The sequence below is a fragment of the Odontesthes bonariensis genome, chromosome 17 (assembly GCF_027942865.1).
Source record: "Odontesthes bonariensis isolate fOdoBon6 chromosome 17, fOdoBon6.hap1, whole genome shotgun sequence".
Classification (NCBI taxonomy): domain Eukaryota; kingdom Metazoa; phylum Chordata; class Actinopteri; order Atheriniformes; family Atherinopsidae; genus Odontesthes; species Odontesthes bonariensis.
In genome coordinates, this window is record NC_134522.1 from 37,116,396 (window position 1) to 37,141,929 (window position 25,534).

Consider the following 25,534-nt stretch of genomic DNA (forward strand, 5'->3'; position numbering starts at 1 on the left):
CTCCGCTCCCCAGGAAGCAATCAACTTTGAGCAGCGCCAACGGCCCAGGGTAGAGGCGTGTTCAAGGTAGTGACGTGGTTGAACTGCGACTCAACCCATGGATTGTACACGGAAGTGCTTCATTCAATATCAACATGGAGCAGCGTCAAGCTTTTGACACTGCTGTAGATGCTGTAATGAAAGTGTTCGACGGGAGATTCAAGTTAAAAATCGAGCAAAGAACAGCCCTTGAATCATTTCTTGTTAGGAAAGACGTTTTCGCCTTGCTCCCTACTGGCTTTGGTAAGAGTTTAATCTACCAGTTAGCCCCGCTGGTAGATAAATCATACGTCAGAGGAAAGAGTGGTGCGATTGGCTTAAGCTTAGGCACAGCCTTTTCTGGCCACAACCAGTAGCAACCCGAGGGAGGCGGGTTGACCAGGCCATTTCGAATCGTATTCGTTATGGTCTTGGTCAGACCAGAATCTCGAAGAGATTTGAAAGTCTATGTTAATCAGGCTAATATGGGGGTGCATTTACAAGGAGTGGTAGAGTAAAAAAAAAAAAAAAATCCCAAAACATTCTGCCTGGTACCACCTGCCTAAACTCTTTACTACCTTTTCCCTAATTATTGGAATGTTTTCTTCATCTATTACAAACTTTCTACCACTTAATTTCCCTCTACTTCTTTAGATACTTCCAGACTTAATAGGTTTGATTTTCATACCAGCCCACTATAGATCTTTATTAAGTCATGGCACCGTTGTAGTCACCAACGTCATATCATCCATGTAGGTCCTGATTGGTGTGAGGCGCATACACCTTGCCATGATGCACGCACAAACAACATGCATGCATTTATAGGATGCATCCAGGCAGCAAAGAGTAATAAATGATAAATGGTTGAGTGTATTTATGACTTTCTCCAACAACAGCTTTTGACTTCATTTATTGAAATAATCTGTGGAAAAAAAAGAGAACAAAATCAAAACAAAAGGCTCTGTGCCATCAGTCTGTGATTGTGGCTGACTTAAGCCCTCCCAGGTGCCTGCTCACCTAAATAAACTCTCCCAGTGCGCCCCAGCTAACCCGTGCTTTCAAAATAAAAGTATAATTAAATACCCAAATTAACTCGAACGATACTAAATATCATACACAACCAGAAAAGGTTTATTCCCCAAACTAAACCCCCAAAAGATAACTAAATAATAAATGAGTCAAATATACAAAATAACAAATAGCTCCTACAACTACCATCATTTTACTGAACATGTTTAAACTCAACTGGGTATTTTCCAAATGATTTCATGTAACTAACTCTTCATGCTGAGACTAAAGTGAATGTGACAGTTGATAAATGGACTGTATCCACAAAGCTCTTTTCAAATCTAGCTGACCGCTCCAGTGCTTTTAAGACACATTCCCTCATAGAGCCCTTCTGAGTGCGAACAGGCCATGAAGCACGTTTTCTATCACACACTCTTCCCATTGATGCATCAGAGGCAACATGAGGTTCCCTTCCTGGTTGTTCAAACCGCCCTGGGTTGCAGCCTCCCCTAATACATGCACGACAGTGAGCAGAGATGAATTCAGGGAATCAGCTCTGTGATTGGTCCAGGGCATCTGATGAGGGATCTCTGTGCAATATTTAGTGCATCACATGTGTTGTCTTAAAGAGGAAATCTTGGTGTATATATCATTCGATTTATAAGCCATCTCTGAAAAAAACATCATCATATATAAAACTATTATTGCTGGACTTTGGGAATACTGATATGAGGATTACGTGGCTGAAATTTACCATCTGCTCAGTGCATTGTTTGGATTTGCACAGAGCCAATTCATTCCTGTTGTAGTGACGATTGTTTGTCAAACCAAACATCCTATAAGTTGAAACATGCCAAACAAAGAAACTCAAAAAAAACAAAAAAAAAACAATTATTAACCTACAAATAAACTCTGTAAATAACCCCCCAAAATATAAAGTAACCCAAGAATAAATTTAAACAAAATTCAAAGTAAAGAAAGATAAGGAATAAATAGCTCCAACACTTGTGTCATGTTAGCTGATGAAAATGGGCTTCCCCACACCCAGCAAAGATGGGCAGTAGCTTTTTCCCTTGTAGATATTTCCCATATTTTTTGTTTGATATTAAAACAATGACTTCATACCCTACATTCCCATCTTCCCGCAGATCTATTGTTTGTGCCACATGGATGCATCTGTTTTCCATGTATACATCTGATGTGTATCCATACCTCTCTGAAGTATATCAGAATCTTACCTGCATTTGTTAAAGCTGCATTAAGATTTAACAGGAATAAAGCACCTCATTCCCTTTGCAGCTGCAAACAATTAAACTATTCCATCACAATAAGCACAAAGTAAACTTTTTATACTCAAACATTTCAAACCTGATAAATGTTATACATGTTGAAATAATTCATGGTTGTGTGGTCAAACACAGCTGCAGGTGAGAGGGTCTCTGTGGGAGCTGGTGGTGACCTGGACTCTGTGACGGGTCAGTTTCTGGAGGTCAGAGATCAGGTCCAGCAGATGAGGACTTGGCTCATAGACAACCCAGCTTTGGTCATTCGGGTCAGGCCAGTAAAATGCATCCAGAACTTCCAGAGAGTTGAGGTGCTGAAGCTGCTGCAGACACAGGAAGTCCTCGTCTGACACACGCTGATGTCTGAGACCAAAGAGAACACAACAAGCAGTTACCGTGGAAACCTTCCTGATGGACAACAGAAAAGGTACTGTGTAGTTATATCAGGGGGTGGTGTGGTTCCACCACTCAGGGAGGTTTAAACTCAACCAACTGTCGGACACACTCTCTATAACTTACCAAAATGAATAATATTGTAGAATAATAACAAATCTTTAGTAGTTTAAACTTCAGTGTAAACACCTGGTATTCAAACCTGATTTCTAACCTCAAGAACCATCTCTTGAGTGGTGCATTGCAAGATAAATGTTTCTTCCGTGAGACTGTAGGTCAGGGCTACCCAAATCCGGTCCTCGAGGGCCGACGTCCTGCAGCTTTTGGATGTTTCCCTGCTCCAGCACACCTGATTCAGATCGATGCTTCATCAGCTGGTTTAACAACCTTTTGAAGAGCTCCATTTCATCTGAATCAGCTGTGTTGAAGCAGGGAAACATCTGAAACCTGCAGGACGTCGGCCCTCGAGGACCGGATTTGGGTAGCCCTGCTGTAGGTCATTCCAACAGGAGCCTGAACGCACCAGCAAGAAATGGGTAGAAATACAAAATGTTTCTGTGGTTTTTTTTTTAGGAGCAGCAACCTGAAAGTACAACAGTCTTGTGTGGGGAATATATAAAAAAAAGATAATTGGGGGGCTCGGAGTTTCTTCTGCCAGATTATTACCAGAAACCCTGGAAAACGACCCGAGAAGCAGCGTAACCCTAACCCAAGAAGCAGCATAACCCTAACCCGAGAAGCAGCATAACCCTAACCCGAGAAGCAGCATAACCCTAACCCCAACCAGAGAAGCAGCATAACCCTAACCCAAGAAGCAGCATAACCCTAACCCCAACCAGAGAAGCAGCATAACCCTAACCCAAACCAGAGAAGCAGCATAACCCTAACCCCAACCAGAGAAGCAGCATAACCCTAACCCAAGAAGCAGCATACCCTAACCCGAGAAGCAGCATAACCCTAACCCCAACCAGAGAAGCAGCATAACCCTAACCCAAGAAGCAGCATACCCTAACCAGAGAAGCAGCATAACCCTAACCCGAGAAGCAGCATAACCCTAACCCCAGAAGCAGCATAACCCTAACCCCAACCAGAGAAGCAGCATAACCCTAACCCAAGAAGCAGCATACCCTAACCAGAGAAGCAGCATAACCCTAACCCAAGAAGCAGCATAACCCTAACCCCAACCAGAGAAGCAGCATAACCCTAACCCGAGAAGCAGCATACCCTAACCCAAGAAGCAGCATAACCCTAACCAGAGAAGCAGCATAACCCTAACCAGAGAAGCAGCATAACCCTAACCCAAGAAGCAGCATACCCTAACCAGAGAAGCAGCATAACCCTAACCCGAGAAGCAGCATTCTGTTACTGCTTCATTTCTATCTGTAGCCTCAAACTGACTTCTCAGTACATCCAAACACCTCCAGTGCATAAAAGGTTTTAGAGTCAAATCCGCCATCTTTCACATGCCCTCACTGAAAAGTACTCTTTGCCTTGCTAACTTTGTGCATTACCCAGAATGCATTGCATTTAGAGAATGTCCCTGAATGAATTCCGAGTGTGAACAGGAAACTGCAGAGCAACTGTGGTGCTAATTCTCCAGTGTGTGAAAGCAGCCTCAGCTCATTATCCCAGGCTTTGTTACTATCATTAAAGACTGTCAGGGAGGGCAGGATGTAGGACACGGATGCGGACTTGCAAAGGAAAACTGGATTTATTATACAAAACCAAAAAGACAAAGTACAAACAAAAGGCGCGGCTAAGCCGGATTCAAAAAACGTGACTGTGAAAAACAAACAAAAAGACTTGGCAAGGCAAGGAATAAATAAATACTTAGCTCAGGTAGGTGACGAAGAACACTTCACTTCACTTCACTTTTTATTTTCTCACGACCACATAAGTGGTATGGAGCACAAACACATATCAAACAACATTAACAAGCAAACGCAGCAAGCAGCGGGGCTGTAGGCTACATACTCATGTCATAGAACAAATATGACAAAATAGAACAAAACAAAACAAAGCAAAACAGAAATGCAGACAAACAAATAAATAAATAAATAACCCATATAATAAAGTCTCACTTAAACAAAGGGAGGACACACTTCAGGTAGGCACCTAACTTATGAATAACTCTTGTCTTATCTGACTGTAGTAACGAAATTAGTTTAAACATGGATGGGTGACTGACATAATATTTGGGGAGATATTTTTCTCTAAGTTGTACAATATCTGTATTTCTACACTGAAACAAAACATGGAATTCGTCGCCAAGCTGGCCATCGTCGCAAAGGTTACAGAACCTCCGGCTTCTATCAATTCCTTTATACCTCCCGATAACCTTAGGTATTCGTGTATTGTTTAATCTGAAGTTGCAAATTGCTTGTTTATACTTTTGATTTGGACACAATAAATACTTTTCAAGTTTAATCTCTTTTTTGAATTCTACATAGATGTCGCATGATGTCATGCTGCTGAGTTCGCTTTTCCACAGTTGCAAAAACTGGTCTTTCAGTCTCTGCTCGACAGTTAACTTCAGCCAGTCAATATTGGTACATCTTTGAGCAAGCCAGAGGTACGACAAACCACAATCGTCTAGTATCTGCTTAACCTGCATGATCCATGGGGACACAAATACGCCTGCATTATACATACTAAAGAAACAGTTATACATTATTTTATTCAATTTACTTTCTTTACCTTCTATCAATCTCCCCCAGTAACCAATAATTCTTTTTTTAACTGCAACACAGAGCGGGTACCTCCCCAGCTCTCCATAAACCATATTATTACAGGTTGTTGTTGTTTTAACTTTTAAGACAAATTTAAGAAATTTAAGGTGTAATTTTTCTAACAAATCACTTTTTCCGTACCCCCAAACCTCGCATGCATATAATAAAACCGGCGAAACCAGCTTGTCAAAAAGATCTAATGTGACATTTACAGGGAAGTTAAATGTTCTACATTTACAAAGGAGGGCATACATAGCACGAGATGCTTTCTTGTACAACTCATCGATAGCAGTTTTAAATGAACCGTTCTAATTCAAAGTAATTCCAAGGTATTCTAAACAATGGACAACCTCTAAGTTTTCACCGTTACAGGTAAACTGAAATTTACTGGTGTCCGCTTTTCTATGACCAAAGACTGTAACTTTTGTTTTTTCGTTATTGATCTTTAATTTCCATTTCTCGCAAAAACCACACATCGAGTCTAATGCTTTCTGTAGCCCCTCTTTTGAAGTAGACATGACAATTGTGTCATCTGCATACAACAGTACAATAAGTTGAAGATAACAGTCAATCATTTCATCGTCAAAATCAATAGTCTGGCAGCCATTGCATTCTAGGTAATTCTCCAGGTCGTTAATAAATAATGCAAACAACAGTGGGGATAGGTTTTCCCCTTGCCTAACTCCTGCTAAACTTACAAAGAACTCAGATTTAATCCCGTTCACTAGTACACATGATTTTAGATTTCTATACATGTTTACTACTACATCCAAAAATGTACCCTTAATGCCTACATTTAATAGTTTATACCATAGGGCATCTCTCCAGACTGAATCAAATGCCTTACTATAGTCAATAAAGGAACAGAATAGTCGCCTCTTTTTAAAACAAAATAGATCAATGATCTGTTTCAATAGAAATATATGGTCCGTTGTGGAATAACTTTTTCTAAATCCTGCCTGGGTTTCTCTCAGGATAGAATTATCCTCACAGAACTTAAGTAACCTTACATTTAGTACATTCGTGAAAAGTTTACCCAGACAACTCAAAAGTGTGATGCCTCTATCATTATCCGGGTCTGTAGCATCACCCTTTCTCTTGAAGATTGGCACAATCAAACCAAGTGTCCAGTCTTCTGGGAAGATACCAGAATCAAAAATTTTATTAAATAAAGAGACATATAGTGGCATAAAGATACTCGCTGTACTTTTAATATACTCATTTAAGATTTGGTCACTTCCTGCTGATTTTCCAGGTTTTAATTTCAAGATAACCTTTTGTATTTCTTGCTCAGTAAACCTAGAGTTTAGGTCGATTATATTACCATCAATGCCTTCAGGACAGGTATTTTCAGGTGTCTTGTCCATCTCCACTTCACAATCTGATAGTCTTTTGAAATGTTCATAAAAAACTTCAGGCAAAACTGGGCAACTCCCATTATTTCTGTTAGGGCCATTAAGTATTTTCCAGAAGAGCTTTGGGTTATTGGATTTTATGCTCAACAGCTCTCTATTACATTTGTTCTTATAGGCCCTCTGCGCTTTGTATATTTCTGTCCTATATTCTCTGCTTTTTAACCTTACACCTTCTCTACTGCGCTCAGTTCCATGTACTTTATGCATTTTCTTTGCTTTCAAATATTCTTGTCTTTTTGATCTACATACCTTATTAAACTATGGCGCATTGTTGCTGGGTTTTTGCGCATTTCTGTTTTTCGCCATTTTTTTAGGAAATGTCATCGCTGCACTGTTAATCATAATATTACGTAGTTCTTTTGTAATTTCATCCACTGTTAAATCATCAAGGTCATATAGTAGTTTATCCACTTTAACAAGTTGAATATTTCTTATAAATTCATCTGCATTGCTTTTATCCCATTTTCCAATTAACACTTGTTTTTCACTGTTTGCAACTGTAGGGTTTAGCTGGTCTATTCTCTGTGTCCGTGAGTCATCACTGGCAAAGTTCGCATCCAATAACACTTCTACCATGCAATGTTTATCTGAGAACAAGGGATCAAACTCGTGCACACAAAAGCCCCTGACCTTACTCAAAATAAACGGGGAGCCTATCATATAATCAATAACACTTTCTTCCACTGTGGTTGCTTTCCCAATGTGTATATCGTCCCCGCATCTACCATTTAATATACAGAACATAAAGTTTCTGCACAGATCTAGCAATGCACTGCCATAGTTCCCAACATCACTGTGTGTGTCAGTTGATTTCCTTTTTAATGGAATGTTAAACGTTCCCAGTATCCCCGCATAACAATTCTTTTCACTGGAGACTTCGTCTTGGTTCTGTTTATCCCAGTCAGCTGCATCAAAATCGTCCCTCTCTTGTGTGTGGGCATTCATATCACCACAAATCAAAAAATAATTACTTTCAGCACCGATATCGATAATTATTTGTGCCAATTCGTCGAACAAACCTACATTAGAATATCTGGTCTTATATGGAGGGATATATACCGCTAAGATTACAAGATCTTTATCATATTTAAGTAGGTGTTTATTCAGTTTCATGCATACACATATATCACTATTGGTCATTTTTTGCCCACATTTATCAACTATTCTTTTACTCACAGCCGTTATCACTCCACCAGAGCGCCAGTTTGTAAACTTGTGTCTATTATTAACAAACATTTGAAAACCCATGCCTTTAAACTTGTCCAGCAGCTCCGTTGTGTCAGTGTCATCGGTTTTGGTTTCACTGAAGCACAGTATATCATAGTTTTTACATCTTTCAACAAAGTCAGGGATTTGTAGCTTACTTCGTATCCCGCAGAGATTCAGGGTAAGAATACGCAGCCCGATGTGGTCCATTCTCCTCACACTGTGTTCAGACGCCCTCTTCCCCGTCCGCACTCCATATCTGTCCTACACGTCAATACCAAAATCCTTGTAATCCACATCATCATATCCAATCATAAACCGGTTGTCAGGGGTGTTAATTGTTATGTATCGTCCATCGATCTTGCAGATGATTCTGCCTTCCCTGATAAACGTGTGTTGACATTTCTCCTTGGCATACCAAAAGAGCTTGTACCTCAAGCGTAGGGTAGCACAGGTAACATGGCAAGGTGGTAACGAAGGCAGGTTGGTAAGACAAGCAAAGATCCGGCAAACTGACAGGGGAGACTGGAAACTAAATAGAGGGCTGGGAGTGATTGGAGACAGGGTGCAGCTGGTGATTATGACAGACAGGTGAGGGGAATGAACTAATTAACTGAGTGAAGGGAAACTAAAACATGGCAAAACTAAAAACTAAACATGGACTAAAAACCAAAACGTAACCTAAAACTTAAAACATAAGTCCCGTGGGCGTGACAAAGACTATGATGTGGTGGCTTTAGCTATTTGAAATGCATTCAAATCTTATTTCTAAAATCAATATTGTTACGACTGTTTCAAACTGTAAGGTGTGATGACAATAAATGTGATTCTGAAACTACTTATCGACCCAATCATAAAATAATGCAGAAGAACAAGCATTATATTGTGATATAATTAAACTATTTAAATGGTTTCTGGAATAATGGAAAGAGGTTGTCCTGAACAGGGGAACTTCAGAAGTCTTTTTTTATCCACTGATCTGAAACTGGAAGTGAGGAAAACTTTTGGCTCCGTATTAAAACCTGTTAATCAATATGGCTAAAAGGTAGTAAACTTCTCTTGTCTTTTCATCACTGAACCCATTCCAGGGTTTTATTTACATGCTGAGAAATTTGTACTTTTTAACCTGAAACATCTCAATAACATGTTCAGGTGCCAAAGTAAAATAAGTTATTTTTACAGTATTAATGTATACTTTCATAGTTCTTTCAGAAGTGACAAATTTAGAAAGTGTCTTTGAAGTTGTTAGATATTGTCATTGCATATTTCTACACAACACATTAAGCTTGACAGCAGTTGTATACTGAGCAGCATCATGTATAAAAAAAAAAAGATACCAACAAATAATAAAATGGTTGCAGCAACAAAAAGATAAAAGATTAATATGTCAATAAAAACTATAAAATGCCCTCCTTCATTACCCTTAGCCTGCCCGAGGGAAGGCTTTAAAAAAGGCTTGTTGATGGTGATGAAAACATCTCTGCCATTGAGAACCTGCAGCGAGAGTTTGATGAGCGATTTGCTGACACTTGGCAGCTGCTTGCAGAGCCCTCCTCAGCTGATGTGGGAGCACCCCCAGTGTGCGGCCAACTGAACAGTGAACTGAGAGCTAAACTCAGAGAGGCACAGGGAGAAGTTTCTGCCTCCATCATTCCCAGAGCTGCCCAGAGTTTTCAGTGGTGTGATGTGCCTCATCTGAAGCACACATCTGTGTGAGAAACTGTTCTCTACAATCAACTTTAAGAAAAGCAAATACAGGTCAAGGCTTACAGCTGCTCATCAGTTCCAACTGGAACATCCATCAGAGTAAATGTGGCAGGGAAGAATTGATGCTGTTTTGAAGGCAAAGGGTGGTCTCAACAAATATTGATTTGATTTTCTCTTTTGTTCGTTCACTGCATTTTGTTGATTGATGAAAATAAATGATTAACACTTCCATTTCTGAACAATTCTTTGTTTACAGCATTTTTTCACACCTGCCTTAAACTTTTGCACAGTCCTGTATATAAATAATATATTTTCTAATGATTCCTTTTTTTTTATGGCAGTTCTAGTCTTCCATAAAAGCCACCCACAATCTTAAAGGGTTAGGTTAGAGGTTAGCCCTCTTAAACAAGATGACTCAGGTATACAAAATGGATGGAAAACAGTTAGAGATGTGAGTGGCTTACCTAATCCTCAACGTTCTCAGATGAGGAAACAGCTGTGGGAGAAGTCTAACGAGGTTGGAGGAGGAGCTCCAGGGCTCCAGATGCAAGTGTTGCAGCTGAGGAGCTCTGAATGAGACCACCGACAGGTCCTCTGGCTGAAGATCCACACAGAGAGTCAGGCTGAGGAGGGAGGATGGCAGGAAGTCTGCATATGCTGCCAGAGGATGGCCTCCTGGATGTATGTGAAACATGATGAGAGTTAAGGACAGCATGTATGTGAAACATGATGAGAGTTAAGGACAGCATGTATGTGAAACATGATGAGAGTTAAGGACAGCATGTATGTGAAACATGATGAGAGTTAAGGACAGCATGTATATGAAACATGATGAGAGTTAAGGACAGCATGTATGTGAAACATGATGAGAGTTAAGGACAGCATGTATGTGAAACATGATGAGAGTTAAGGACAGCATGTATATGAAACATGATGAGAGTTAAGGACAGCATGTATGTGAAACATGATGAGAGTTAAGGACAGCATGTATGTGAAACATGATGAGAGTTAAGGACAGCATGTACGTGAAACATGATGAGAGTTAAGGACAGCATGTATGTGAAACATGATGAGAGTTAAGGACAGCATGTATGTGAAACATGATGAGAGTTAAGGACAGCATGTATGTGAAACATGACATGTATGTGAAACATGATGAGAGTTAAGGACAGCATGTATGTGAAACATGATGAGAGTTAAGGACAGCATGTATGTGAAACATGATGAGAGTTAAGGACAGCATGTATATGAAACATGATGAGAGTTAAGGACAGCATGTATGTGAAACATGATGAGAGTTAAGGACAGCATGTATGTGAAACATGATGAGAGTTAAGGACAGCATGTATGTGAAACATGATGAGAGTTAAGGACAGCATGTATGTGAAACATGATGAGAGTTAAGGACAGCATGTATGTGAAACATGATGAGAGTTAAGGACAGCATGTATGTGAAACATGATGAGAGTTAAGGACAGCATGTATGTGAAACATGATGAGAGTTAAGGACAGCATGTACGTGAAACATGATGAGAGTTAAGGACAGCATGTACGTGAAACATGATGAGAGTTAAGGACAGCATGTATGTGAAACATGATGAGAGTTAAGGACAGCATGTATGTGAAACATGATGAGAGTTAAGGACAGCATGTATGTGAAACATGATGAGAGTTAAGGACAGCATGTATGTGAAACATGATGAGAGTTAAGGACAGCATGTATGTGAAACATGATGAGAGTTAAGGACAGCATGTATATGAAACATGATGAGAGTTAAGGACAGCATGTATGTGAAACATGATGAGAGTTAAGGACAGCATGTATGTGAAACATGATGAGAGTTAAGGACAGCATGTATATGAAACATGATGAGAGTTAAGGACAGCATGTATGTGAAACATGATGAGAGTTAAGGACAGCATGTATGTGAAACATGATGAGAGTTAAGGACAGCATGTATGTGAAACATGATGAGAGTTAAGGACAGCATGTATGTGAAACATGATGAGAGTTAAGGACAGCATGTATGTGAAACATGATGAGAGTTAAGGACAGCATGTATGTGAAACATGATGAGAGTTAAGGACAGCATGTATGTGAAACATGATGAGAGTTAAGGACAGCATGTATATGAAACATGATGAGAGTTAAGGACAACATGTATATGAAACATGATGAGAGTTAAGGACAGCATGTATATGAAACATGATGAGAGTTAAGGACAGCATGTATGTGAAACATGATGAGAGTTAAGGACAGCATGTATGTGAAACATGATGAGAGTTAAGGACAGCATGTATATGAAACATGATGAGAGTTAAGGACAACATGTATATGAAACATGATGAGAGTTAAGGACAGCATGTATATGAAACATGATGAGAGTTAAGGACAGCATGTATGTGAAACATGATGAGAGTTAAGGACAGCATGTATGTGAAACATGATGAGAGTTAAGGACAGCATGTATGTGAAACATGATGAGAGTTAAGGACAGCATGTATGTGAAACATGATGAGAGTTAAGGACAGCATGTATGTGAAACATGATGAGAGTTAAGGACAGCATGTATGTGAAACATGATGAGAGTTAAGGACAGCATGTAAATGAAACATGATGAGAGTTAAGGACAGCATGTATATGAAACATGATGAGAGTTAAGGACAGCATGTATGTGAAACATGATGAGAGTTAAGGACAGCATGTATGTGAAACATGATGAGAGTTAAGGACAGCATGTACGTGAAACATGATGAGAGTTAAGGACAGCATGTATGTGAAACATGACATGTATGTGAAACATGATGAGAGTTAAGGACAGCATGTATATGAAACATGATGAGAGTTAAGGACAGCATGTATGTGAAACATGATGAGAGTTAAGGACAGCATGTATGTGAAACATGATGAGAGTTAAGGACAGCATGTATGTGAAACATGATGAGAGTTAAGGACAGCATGTATGTGAAACATGATGAGAGTTAAGGACAGCATGTATGTGAAACATGACATGTATGTGAAACATGATGAGAGTTAAGGACAGCATGTATATGAAACATGATGAGAGTTAAGGACAGCATGTATGTGAAACATGATGAGAGTTAAGGACAGCATGTATATGAAACATGATGAGAGTTAAGGACAGCATGTATGTGAAACATGATGAGAGTTAAGGACAGCATGTATATGAAACATGATGAGAGTTAAGGACAGCATGTATGTGAAACATGATGAGAGTTAAGGACAGCATGTATGTGAAACATGATGAGAGTTAAGGACAGCATGTATGTGAAACATGATGAGAGTTAAGGACAGCATGTATGTGAAACATGATGAGAGTTAAGGACAGCATGTATATGAAACATGATGAGAGTTAAGGACAGCATGTATGTGAAACATGATGAGAGTTAAGGACAGCATGTATGTGAAACATGATGAGAGTTAAGGACAGCATGTATGTGAAACATGACATGTATGTGAAACATGATGAGAGTTAAGGACAGCATGTATATGAAACATGATGAGAGTTAAGGACAGCATGTATATGAAACATGATGAGAGTTAAGGACAGCATGTACGTGAAACATGATGAGAGTTAAGGACAGCATGTACGTGAAACATGATGAGAGTTAAGGACAGCATGTACGTGAAACATGATGAGAGTTAAGGACAGCATGTATGTGAAACATGATGAGAGTTAAGGACAGCATGTATGTGAAACATGATGAGAGTTAAGGACAGCATGTATGTGAAACATGATGAGAGTTAAGGACAGCATGTATATGAAACATGATGAGAGTTAAGGACAGCATGTATGTGAAACATGATGAGAGTTAAGGACAGCATGTATGTGAAACATGATGAGAGTTAAGGACAGCATGTATGTGAAACATGATGAGAGTTAAGGACAGCATGTATGTGAAACATGATGAGAGTTAAGGACAGCATGTATATGAAACATGATGAGAGTTAAGGACAGCATGTATGTGAAACATGATGAGAGTTAAGGACAGCATGTACGTGAAACATGATGAGAGTTAAGGACAGCATGTATGTGAAACATGATGAGAGTTAAGGACAGCATGTACGTGAAACATGATGAGAGTTAAGGACAGCATGTATATGAAACATGATGAGAGTTAAGGACAGCATGTACGTGAAACATGATGAGAGTTAAGGACAGCATGTATGTGAAACATGATGAGAGTTAAGGACAGCATGTATGTGAAACATGATGAGAGTTAAGGACAGCATGTATGTGAAACATGATGAGAGTTAAGGACAGCATGTATGTGAAACATGACATGTATGTGAAACATGATGAGAGTTAAGGACAGCATGTATGTGAAACATGATGAGAGTTAAGGACAGCATGTATGTGAAACATGACATGTATGTGAAACATGATGAGAGTTAAGGACAGCATGTATGTGAAACATGATGAGAGTTAAGGACAGCATGTATGTGAAACATGATGAGAGTTAAGGACAGCATGTATGTGAAACATGATGAGAGTTAAGGACAGCATGTATGTGAAACATGATGAGAGTTAAGGACAGCATGTACGTGAAACATGATGAGAGTTAAGGACAGCATGTACGTGAAACATGATGAGAGTTAAGGACAGCATGTATGTGAAACATGATGAGAGTTAAGGACAGCATGTATGTGAAACATGATGAGAGTTAAGGACAGCATGTATGTGAAACATGATGAGAGTTAAGGACAGCATGTATGTGAAACATGATGAGAGTTAAGGACAGCATGTATGTGAAACATGATGAGAGTTAAGGACAGCATGTATATGAAACATGATGAGAGTTAAGGACAGCATGTATGTGAAACATGATGAGAGTTAAGGACAGCATGTATGTGAAACATGATGAGAGTTAAGGACAGCATGTATATGAAACATGATGAGAGTTAAGGACAGCATGTATGTGAAACATGATGAGAGTTAAGGACAGCATGTATGTGAAACATGATGAGAGTTAAGGACAGCATGTATGTGAAACATGATGAGAGTTAAGGACAGCATGTATGTGAAACATGATGAGAGTTAAGGACAGCATGTATATGAAACATGATGAGAGTTAAGGACAACATGTATATGAAACATGATGAGAGTTAAGGACAGCATGTATATGAAACATGATGAGAGTTAAGGACAGCATGTATGTGAAACATGATGAGAGTTAAGGACAGCATGTATGTGAAACATGATGAGAGTTAAGGACAGCATGTATATGAAACATGATGAGAGTTAAGGACAACATGTATATGAAACATGATGAGAGTTAAGGACAGCATGTATATGAAACATGATGAGAGTTAAGGACAGCATGTATGTGAAACATGATGAGAGTTAAGGACAGCATGTATGTGAAACATGATGAGAGTTAAGGACAGCATGTATGTGAAACATGATGAGAGTTAAGGACAGCATGTATGTGAAACATGATGAGAGTTAAGGACAGCATGTATGTGAAACATGATGAGAGTTAAGGACAGCATGTATGTGAAACATGATGAGAGTTAAGGACAGCATGTAAATGAAACATGATGAGAGTTAAGGACAGCATGTATATGAAACATGATGAGAGTTAAGGACAGCATGTATGTGAAACATGATGAGAGTTAAGGACAGCATGTATGTGAAACATGATGAGAGTTAAGGACAGCATGTACGTGAAACATGATGAGAGTTAAGGACAGCATGTATGTGAAACATGACATGTATGTGAAACATGATGAGAGTTAAGGACAGCATGTATATGAAACATGATGAGAGTTAAGGACAGCATGTATGTGAAACATGATGAGAGTTAAGGACAGCATGTATGTGAAACATGATGAGAGTTAAGGACAGCATGTATGTGAAACATGATGAGAGTTAAGGACAGCATGTATGTGAAACATGATGAGAGTTAAGGACAGCATGTATGTGAAACATGACATGTATGTGAAACATGATGAGAGTTAAGGACAGCATGTATATGAAACATGATGAGAGTTAAGGACAGCATGTATGTGAAACATGATGAGAGTTAAGGACAGCATGTATATGAAACATGATGAGAGTTAAGGACAGCATGTATGTGAAACATGATGAGAGTTAAGGACAGCATGTATATGAAACATGATGAGAGTTAAGGACAGCATGTATGTGAAACATGATGAGAGTTAAGGACAGCATGTACGTGAAACATGATGAGAGTTAAGGACAGCATGTACGTGAAACATGATGAGAGTTAAGGACAGCATGTACGTGAAACATGATGAGAGTTAAGGACAGCATGTATGTGAAACATGATGAGAGTTAAGGACAGCATGTATGTGAAACATGATGAGAGTTAAGGACAGCATGTATGTGAAACATGATGAGAGTTAAGGACAGCATGTATATGAAACATGATGAGAGTTAAGGACAGCATGTATGTGAAACATGATGAGAGTTAAGGACAGCATGTATGTGAAACATGATGAGAGTTAAGGACAGCATGTATGTGAAACATGATGAGAGTTAAGGACAGCATGTATGTGAAACATGATGAGAGTTAAGGACAGCATGTATATGAAACATGATGAGAGTTAAGGACAGCATGTATGTGAAACATGATGAGAGTTAAGGACAGCATGTATGTGAAACATGATGAGAGTTAAGGACAGCATGTATATGAAACATGATGAGAGTTAAGGACAGCATGTATGTGAAACATGATGAGAGTTAAGGACAGCATGTATGTGAAACATGATGAGAGTTAAGGACAGCATGTATGTGAAACATGATGAGAGTTAAGGACAGCATGTATGTGAAACATGATGAGAGTTAAGGACAGCATGTATATGAAACATGATGAGAGTTAAGGACAGCATGTATGTGAAACATGATGAGAGTTAAGGACAGCATGTACGTGAAACATGATGAGAGTTAAGGACAGCATGTATGTGAAACATGATGAGAGTTAAGGACAGCATGTACGTGAAACATGATGAGAGTTAAGGACAGCATGTATATGAAACATGATGAGAGTTAAGGACAGCATGTACGTGAAACATGATGAGAGTTAAGGACAGCATGTATGTGAAACATGATGAGAGTTAAGGACAGCATGTATATGAAACATGATGAGAGTTAAGGACAGCATGTATGTGAAACATGATGAGAGTTAAGGACAGCATGTATGTGAAACATGATGAGAGTTAAGGACAGCATGTATGTGAAACATGATGAGAGTTAAGGACAGCATGTATGTGAAACATGATGAGAGTTAAGGACAGCATGTATATGAAACATGATGAGAGTTAAGGACAGCATGTATGTGAAACATGATGAGAGTTAAGGACAGCATGTATGTGAAACATGATGAGAGTTAAGGACAGCATGTATGTGAAACATGATGAGAGTTAAGGACAGCATGTACGTGAAACATGATGAGAGTTAAGGACAGCATGTACGTGAAACATGATGAGAGTTAAGGACAGCATGTACGTGAAACATGATGAGAGTTAAGGACAGCATGTACGTGAAACATGATGAGAGTTAAGGACAGCATGTATGTGAAACATGATGAGAGTTAAGGACAGCATGTACGTGAAACATGATGAGAGTTAAGGACAGCATGTATGTGAAACATGATGAGAGTTAAGGACAGCATGTACGTGAAACATGATGAGAGTTAAGGACAGCATGTATGTGAAACATGATGAGAGTTAAGGACAGCATGTATGTGAAACATGATGAGAGTTAAGGACAGCATGTATGTGAAACATGATGAGAGTTAAGGACAGCATGTATGTGAAACATGATGAGAGTTAAGGACAGCATGTACGTGAAACATGATGAGAGTTAAGGACAGCATGTATGTGAAACATGATGAGAGTTAAGGACAGCATGTATGTGAAACATGATGAGAGTTAAGGACAGCATGTATGTGAAACATGATGAGAGTTAAGGACAGCATGTATGTGAAACATGATGAGAGTTAAGGACAGCAGCTGAGCTGGGAGAGAGCTTTGCACCAAGATGCTGCACACAGTTCTAAACCTCTGACAGAAACATTCCAATAAAGTGGATTTAAGGCTACTTTCAGACTGCAGGCCTGGATGCTCAATTCCGATTTTTTTGTGAAATCGGATTTTTTTGTGAGTTCGTTCACATTGCAATTAAATGCGACCTGTATGTGGCCTGCTGTGTGAACGGCTTACCGCCCCATACTATCCCGCATGAGCAGAAGAGCGTACGATGACGTCATACGTCATGAGCGTGCCCAGTGTTTGCGGAAGTAAACATGGATGGTAAGAGTAGGAATGCATATTGAGAATGAGGAGTCACGTGAGCCGGTAGGCCATGTTGGCAGGAGACGCTATTGGTTGCCAGGGGCAACGCCATCAGAACTTAACGGAGGCGCGCCAATATATTCCAGATATCTTTAAATTTCCTGTATTTATCATTTCGGCAGGACAGAGACGAATACAATAAAAAAAGAAAGAAAGCAAAGCAATGCAGAAAGATAAGGCAAAGTAAAAGGGACCTTACAGGGACAAGCTTATTACAAGCACAAAGCAGCGGTATTTGGAGTAGCTCTCGAGCATCCAAAATATTGATCCTTACGAGCTCCCTGCAGGAGAATGGCACAGAGACCTGGACCAGTTACCTCCGTGCACATATATGGACATAGTAAATTATCTTGTTTTTGGTGTAAGTTACTACACTATGCAGGAGTTTAAAAGTCACAAATCTTTAGAATCTTACGAGACTTTCTGCTGTGGCTGCGTGCAGGACTTGGCCATCTACAAGCGATTTTAAAGTTGTTGTCCAGCCGGAGCCAGCACATTAATCACGGCATAATTTTAAAGAGGATATTACAAAGAAAAAGAGCTAGGCTTTTGGCCCTGGCCTTTTGTGGGGCAGTGGCATCGTCTATCTAAAGACACGTTTGGGTGCGTCGTCGTAGCCAGGAGTGGTGGGACTGTGATGTGAGCGGCTTTTCAGACGCGTAGGTCGGATAAATGCGCCCTGGCCGTTCAGACTGCAGTCGCATGGCAAAAGATCAGATACGTATCGGAATAAGGACCACATGTCCAAGTGGCCTGGATCGGATTTGAAAAAATCCGATCTGTGCTGTTCAGACTGTCATGAAAAGATCAGATACAGGTCGCATAGGGCCAAAAAAAAATCGGATTTGGGTCACTTCAGTGTGCTGTCTGAACGTAGCCTTAGTCATCCTTCCACTACTGTTTATGGTAATGAAGAGAATTACAGGGTCATAATGTTTGTTCACTTGAAAATAATATTTGAGATTTTAAACTGTTTTGAAACTGAAAGATCAATTCTGAAAAACAAAAAAATTGTATTTAAAATAAAAAGTTATTTCAGTTTGAATTGAGGTTTCATTCAGATTTTCACCTTAATAAAATCTTTAATTTTTTTCCCCGTTTCAGATTCAGACATTTTGTTTTCAGTTCACTACCCTTTATTCAGTTTTCAGATTTATTTTCCTCACCCTCAGATCGTTTTTAGAATGATTTCAGATTCCTTTCTTTCAGTTTCTTACATTTGGAAATAATCCAGCTGGAACTGACGATGATGCAGGCCACGCGCCTGAATGACCCTGGTCACTGTACCCTCCCTCCCTCCCTCCCTCCCTCCCCAGCACCTTCCCTGCTCACTGTACCCTCCCTCCCTCCCCAGCACCTTCCCTGGTCACTGTACCCTCCCTCCCTCCCTCCCTCCCTCCCTCCCTCCCCAGCACCTTCCCTGCTCACTGTACCCTCCCTCCCTCCCCAGCACCTTCCCTGCTCACTGTACCCTCCCTCCCTCCCTGGATGGATGGATAATGATTGTGTTATAAATTGGCTTTATTCTTAGACTTTATGTATTCATATTCTGTAGTTCTCTAGATAATCTATTTTCCTAGTTTGTACGTTACACTCTGCTCATACAACGCAAATGTATGTCCAACACTTTAAGATGACGTAGCGGGATAAAATAACTGGGTCAGATAAAGCGTCTCTTAGGACAGATAGGTCTGGTGCAGCAGATGCACGCCTGAAACAACACGCACACACACATCGCTTATCACATCCAAAGAACATGACGAAGATGGTGGATGGCCTGCTCACAGCAATTACAATTAATTGGATTCCAACTGGCCTTGAGTGCCTTGAAATGACATTTGTGGTTATTTGGCACTATATAAATAAAATTTTATTGAAATGTATACTTTGAATGAAATTTTTTGGATTTTCAAATTTCAAGTTAAAAAAAAAAAAAAAATCACACTTTTAGTTTCAAAACATATTTTTTTCAATTTCTAATATTTGTTTCAAATAAACAAACATAACCCTGAAATAGCTCCATAGAGTGGAATGACACAGCAGCATAAGAGAATTACCGTGCACGCTCAGGCTGGAGAGTTGTGGCAGGGATGTCAGCCATGTTTGCAGGTGACAGGTGGGTCCAGGTACGGAGTAAAGGTGGAACACTGACAAGCTGCGAAGCCGGGCCAGAGGCTGCAGAACCTCCGGAGTGACCCCAGCGTCATAGTCCAGCAGCTGCAGGTCAGACAGCTGCAGGGGGGCATCCCCATCTGCTGGGAACACACAACACACCCGTTGCAAATGGACCCAGTAATTCATCCATTTGGGTGCCAAGTTCACTCTCCTGGCTGGAAAAGTTTAGTTTTGTCAAGGTTGTCAGAATTTTCTTTCAATAGCAGAAAGAGGTTAAAGGACGCACTAAGAATAGTGACACTGAAATAAAATGAACCTTCCTGGTTCCGGTTCTGATGGCCACCCTTCCTGGTTCTGGTTCTGCCAGAGGTTTCTTCCTGTTCAAAGTGAGTCGTTTCTCTCCACAGTCGCCTCAGGCACGCTCAGGCCGGGAGATTGGACTGAAGACAAGTTTCAGTGCAATCTGCTGGTTTCCTTAGCCAGGAAACTGTTTTTGAATTGGCTCTATATGAATGAATTGGATTAATTTTGAATTTAATGAATTGGATTTGGATTACAATGAATTGGACTCCAATTGGACTGTATCATTGAAGTGCTTTGAGGTGACAGTTGTTGTGATTTGGTGCTATATGAATAAAACCTTTTTTCTACACTGGGAATTTAAATGAAGCACAGAAATGTTACACAAAGGCTTTTTTATTCTGTTTGACCATCACTGAGATGGTTTGCAGCTGCGTCTATCAGTGGAAAAAGTAGGAAAGGGTTGGTGATCCCTAACTAAGGAGCATAAGGGATGACACCGTGTGGAACCACCAATCAGTTCTCAGATAATCTCCATGTTAATCAATCAATCAATCTTTATTTATAGAGCGCATTTCATACCACAGGCAACTCAATGTGCTTTACATAAAGACATAAAAAATACAACACAGAAATACAGAACAGAGCAAAATTAAACTCAGCTAATAGTAAGATTGGTATAACTATAACAGGTAACTTGAGTAAACTAACAAAAGCTAACAAACATGGATAAACTTTCCTCTAAGAGGAAGCATTTAAAAATATAGCTAATAACAGAACGGTTGGTATAATAAATGATAACAGATGTTCAATATATGAATATGACTAAGTTTGCCTCCTAGTGAAGCATTAATAAGATCAGAAACATGGATAAGCTTTCCTCTAAGAGGGAGCATTTAAGAAGCCGTTCAATGGTCCATAAATTAAATTAAAGGGGACTTGGGTAAAAAACTTTCTTCTTAGAGGAAATATTAAGGTTTATACAGTGATAATAGGTCTTAATAAACCATTTGAATATAACTAAGGGAAGTTAAGCCAGATAAGTCACCTGATCCAGCCCCCTGTGTGCTCACCTGGAATGTGGGCCGGACCGAAGAAGTCCTGGGATAGGGTTCTGTAGGTGATCATGGTCCAGGACAGGTGTCTGAGCCGGGTCAGGTCGGCCAGGACCCTGCTGAGCGTTGGGACCCTCAGGCTGCCGTCATGGTGCAGCAGCAGAGAGGTGAGGCAGGTCAGCTGACTGACACTGGCCAGCAGCTGAGGCACAGAACAGCTGAGCTGCGCGTTACAGATGCTGAGCTGCGTCAGCTGATGACGCAGAGGAGACAGGAAGTCCAGGTTCCCCAGCCGCGTGGAACAGGAAGTCAGGGAGAAGCGCGTGAGTTGGCTGAAGTGTTTCAGCTCTCTAATGGCGTCTCCTCTCCAGCTGTCCAGCCTCAGCGCGTGCAGCTGCGGCAGGCAGGTGGACAGCTGCTCCAAGTCTCTGCTCCTCCCCGCGCGCAGTGCCACCACGCGGACGTGCCTCCGGGCCAGGCTGCGCCAGAAGGGGCGGTTGTACCGGGGCAGGTCCCTCAGCACAACGCTGAAGCCCCTCCAGAGCAGGTGGGACTCATCCATCAGGTGTCTGAAGTGGGCACAGGTGCGGCGCATGCTCAGTTTGTCTCTCCAGGACAGAAAGCTGAACACCTGCAGCCATAGCTCAGCAGGGAGCTGCGCCGCTGACGCCATCAGGATTCATGTGGGCGCCTCACCTCAGCAGTGCGCGTGCCTAGCGCGTGCGACTGTGACGTCAGACACGGATGAGCTTGCGCTGCCGCTTGAAAACTGTACTCACTTTTCCACACCGGAAGTACCGGAGCCATAACTTCCGTGTGAAAGTCCAACCGATAGTTGTTATTTGATGCTTTCTCCACCCCTGATGAGCAGCTCCACCCCTGAGGAGGAGCTGAGGAGAGGGTGGCCATCCGCCTCGACCAGCTGGGGTTTGAGAAGACAGAAAGAGGAAACACGAGTTAATGACCACAATAATGTCACATATACATAAAGAGAGTAAAGAGGGGAAAGGTGTGACAGATGAGGCCCCCCAGCAGTCTAGGCCTATAGCAGCTTAACTATGGGATGTTTCAGGATCACCTGAGCCATCCCTAACTGTAAGCTTTATCAGAAAGGAAAGTTTTAACCCTGGTCTTAAAAGTGGAAAGGGTGTCTGCTTCCCGAACATTTACTGGCAGCTTATTCCACAAGAGAGGGGCCTGATAACTGAAGGCTCTGCCTCCCATTCTACTTTTAGAAACTCTGGGAACCTCAAGTAAACCTGCAGTTTGGGAACGAAGTGCTCTGTTAGGAAAATATCTTACAATGAGATCTTTAAAATATGATGGAGCTCGGTCATTAAGAGCTTTATATGTGAGCTGAAGAATCTTAAATTCTATTCTGAATTTAACAGGGAGCCAATGAAGAGAAGCTAAAACTGGAGAAATATTATCTCTCCTGTTAGTTCTCATCAGAACTCTGGCTGCAGCATTTTGGATCAACTGAAGGCTTTTCAGAGAATATGTGGGACAGCCCAATAATAAAGAATTACAGCAGTCCAATCCTGAAGTAACAAATGCATGAATTAGTTTTTTTGCATCACTGAGACAAGATGTTCCTGATTTTAACAATATTACGAAGGTGAAAGAAGGCAGTCCTAGGAACCTGTTTTATATGTGAGTCAAATGATAAGTTCTGGTCAAAAATAACTCTAAGGTTCCTCACTGTAGAACTAGAAGCCAAGGAAATACCATCTAGAGTAACTATATAGCTAGACAATTTCTCCCTGAAACGCTCAGGTCCAAAGATAACGACTTCAGTTTTGTCTGAATTTAGAAGCAGACAGTTCTGAGTCATCCAGGTCTTTATGTCTTTAAGACATGCTTGTAGTCTGACCAACCTATTGGGTTCATCTGGTTTTATAGATAAGTACAGCTGAGTATCATCGGCATAGCAATGGAAATTTATGCCATGCTGTCTAATAATGTTACCTAATGGAAGCATGTATAAAGTGAAAAGAATCGGTCCAAGCACAGAACCCTGAGGAACTCCATTAGGCACTCTGAGGTTTCCATTGTCCATTACCAGATCCTTGTCATTATTTTCTTTGCCGTTGCTCATTCTGTCAGTCTCTCATGTGTTCTCATTAGTTTTATTTTCTTGAATTTGTTTTATAAATAAAGCCTTTCTTCTGCCTTTAAGTCCTGCATTTGGGCTATCACCCCCCCCCCCCCCCCCCCCAATTTACTTTAGATAAACAAAGGCAGGCAATCTGTAAATCTGTTGATAGATCTTTACCTGAATATCAGATACGTTACGTTCTGTATTTTAGTGATGTGGCATTATTTATCAGTTATCAGTGGCTTAAAGTGGACGATAATCATCCTTAATAAAACACCTGGGAGAAACCATCAAAGTCCTTCAGCTATAGGCCAATAGCTTTAACATCTCATGTTTGTAAAGTAATGGCTGGAATGTCACTGAGTGACTCGTCTATTTTGTAGAAAAGGGAGGATTATTATTAGAGTGCTGGAAAGATCCTATAATTGTTTGGAAAATGAATTTCTAAAGCAAATATTATTAAAAGAAGCAGTATTGTAGCAGTATTCTTCAGTGTTGAAAAAGCATATGACATGATATGGAAAGAGGGAGTCTTGATAAAACTCAAATCTATGGGAATAGAGGGGAATATATTTAACTGGATTAAAGATGTTATGGCAAATATATCTATTGAAGAGAACATTTGGAGTCAATTATCAAATAGATTTATGGTGGAAACATATTATAAGGTAGTAAAATCAGTGGAACTTTAGTCTTGAGAAATGACATCTTTTCTAAAAATGTAGCCAGAGCATTCCAGGTCATTGTTTGCAGATGATGGTAAGAGGTAATAAAGACACTGAGAGGGCAAACAGTGGGCATAAAAACGGAGCTTTAAATATTTAGTGGTGAAAGTAAATACAATGGAGAGACTCTTAAATGAGGTCAACCTTAGTATGTATGGAAGATGCCTTCTGAAGGATGAATGTTTTTAAATGTCTTGGTTCTCTATTTGATTCTAAACTAACATGGGCTTAGCACATTATTTCATTCAGTGTATTCACATGGCACCAAATCACAACAAATGTCATCTCAAGGCACTTCAACATACAATCCAATCCAAGAAAATACTCTGGAAATGTAGGAATATTCTAAATATCATGAGGTGTTCTGGTGGAGTGTAATGGGATGCCAGCTCCTCTTTGTTAAAGATATTCATGAAGCCATGATCCTGCCAGCACTGCATTTCTGTATCTCTCCCTCACTGTGGGGCTTTCTCCTGTTAAGCAGGGTCAAACTTGCCCATATTTGGTAACCCTGAAGAGGCTGCGCGTCCCCATCAACGGGGACGGAGCCAGAATATAATGTTTACTGATCTGGTGAGCCTGCCTGGGACGCACCAACAGAGGAGTGTGTTTATGTGTGACTGTGCTTCTCTTATCTGGGACACACACTGTCCCTGACGCTCTTCTGAACATCTGTTAAGTATCAGACAATATAAGCTGACTAACATTCAAGCTCAAGCTGTGCTGTTAGATGAGTCCCATTCCTGCTCTGCAGGTTCAGAGTGGAGAAAGGCCTGTGGGGGAAACAGCTTATCATGAGCTAACGGACACATCTCACAGGTCACTGACCTGCATTCAACAGTGGAAGCAGTACAGCAGCGCTGCCACCAGGGGACAGGAGAACAGGTTCAGCTTTAGCTTATTGTACCATGGAGGATAATTACCCCACAGACACATTCACATCATCAGAAAGCCGAGTCAACCCATCCTTCAGCTGCCTTTCTGCTTCATGTTACAGGAAACTATCCCCATGGGTCACATAATTATCCATCCACCCATCCATCCATCCCTCCCTCCCTCCATCCATCCATCCATCCATCCATCCATCCATCCATCCAACCATCCATCCATCCATCCACCCATCCATCCATCCCTCCCTCCC

General features: G+C 40.5%; 1 protein-coding gene across 2 annotated transcripts; it reads right to left on the reverse strand.

Moving 5' to 3' along the window:
- Positions 1–912: 912 nt before the first annotated feature.
- LOC142366609 (uncharacterized) lies at positions 913–22,379 on the reverse strand. Of its 2 annotated transcripts, none has more exons than XM_075448558.1 (4): positions 21,589–22,379; positions 20,158–20,352; positions 10,224–10,434; positions 913–2,672 (listed from the first exon to the last, which is right to left on the reverse strand). In XM_075448558.1, exons 1-4 carry the CDS (start codon positions 22,241–22,243, stop codon positions 2,438–2,440), a joined length of 1,296 nt encoding a protein of 431 aa, XP_075304673.1. In that variant the 5' UTR covers positions 22,244–22,379; the 3' UTR covers positions 913–2,437. The 2 variants fall into 2 exon arrangements, with proteins under 2 accessions (XP_075304673.1, XP_075304672.1); XM_075448557.1 differs by having other exon boundaries at positions 20,158–20,355.
- Positions 22,380–25,534: the final 3,155 nt, after the last annotated feature.

What these genes read in the sequence shown, in the direction of transcription:
- LOC142366609 (XM_075448557.1), bottom strand. Translation starts at nt 22,243, where the DNA reads ATGGCGTCAGCGGCGCAGCTCCCTGCTGAGCTATGGCTGCAGGTGTTC. An exon ending in CGGTCCGGCCCACATTCCAG is followed by an intron (nt 20,356 to 21,588) that starts GTGAGCACACAG and finishes GTGTGTTCCCAG; the next exon opens with CAGATGGGGATGCCCCCCTG. An exon ending in CTCCAGCCTGAGCGTGCACG is followed by an intron (nt 10,435 to 20,157) that starts GTAATTCTCTTA and finishes ACATACATCCAG; the next exon opens with GAGGCCATCCTCTGGCAGCA.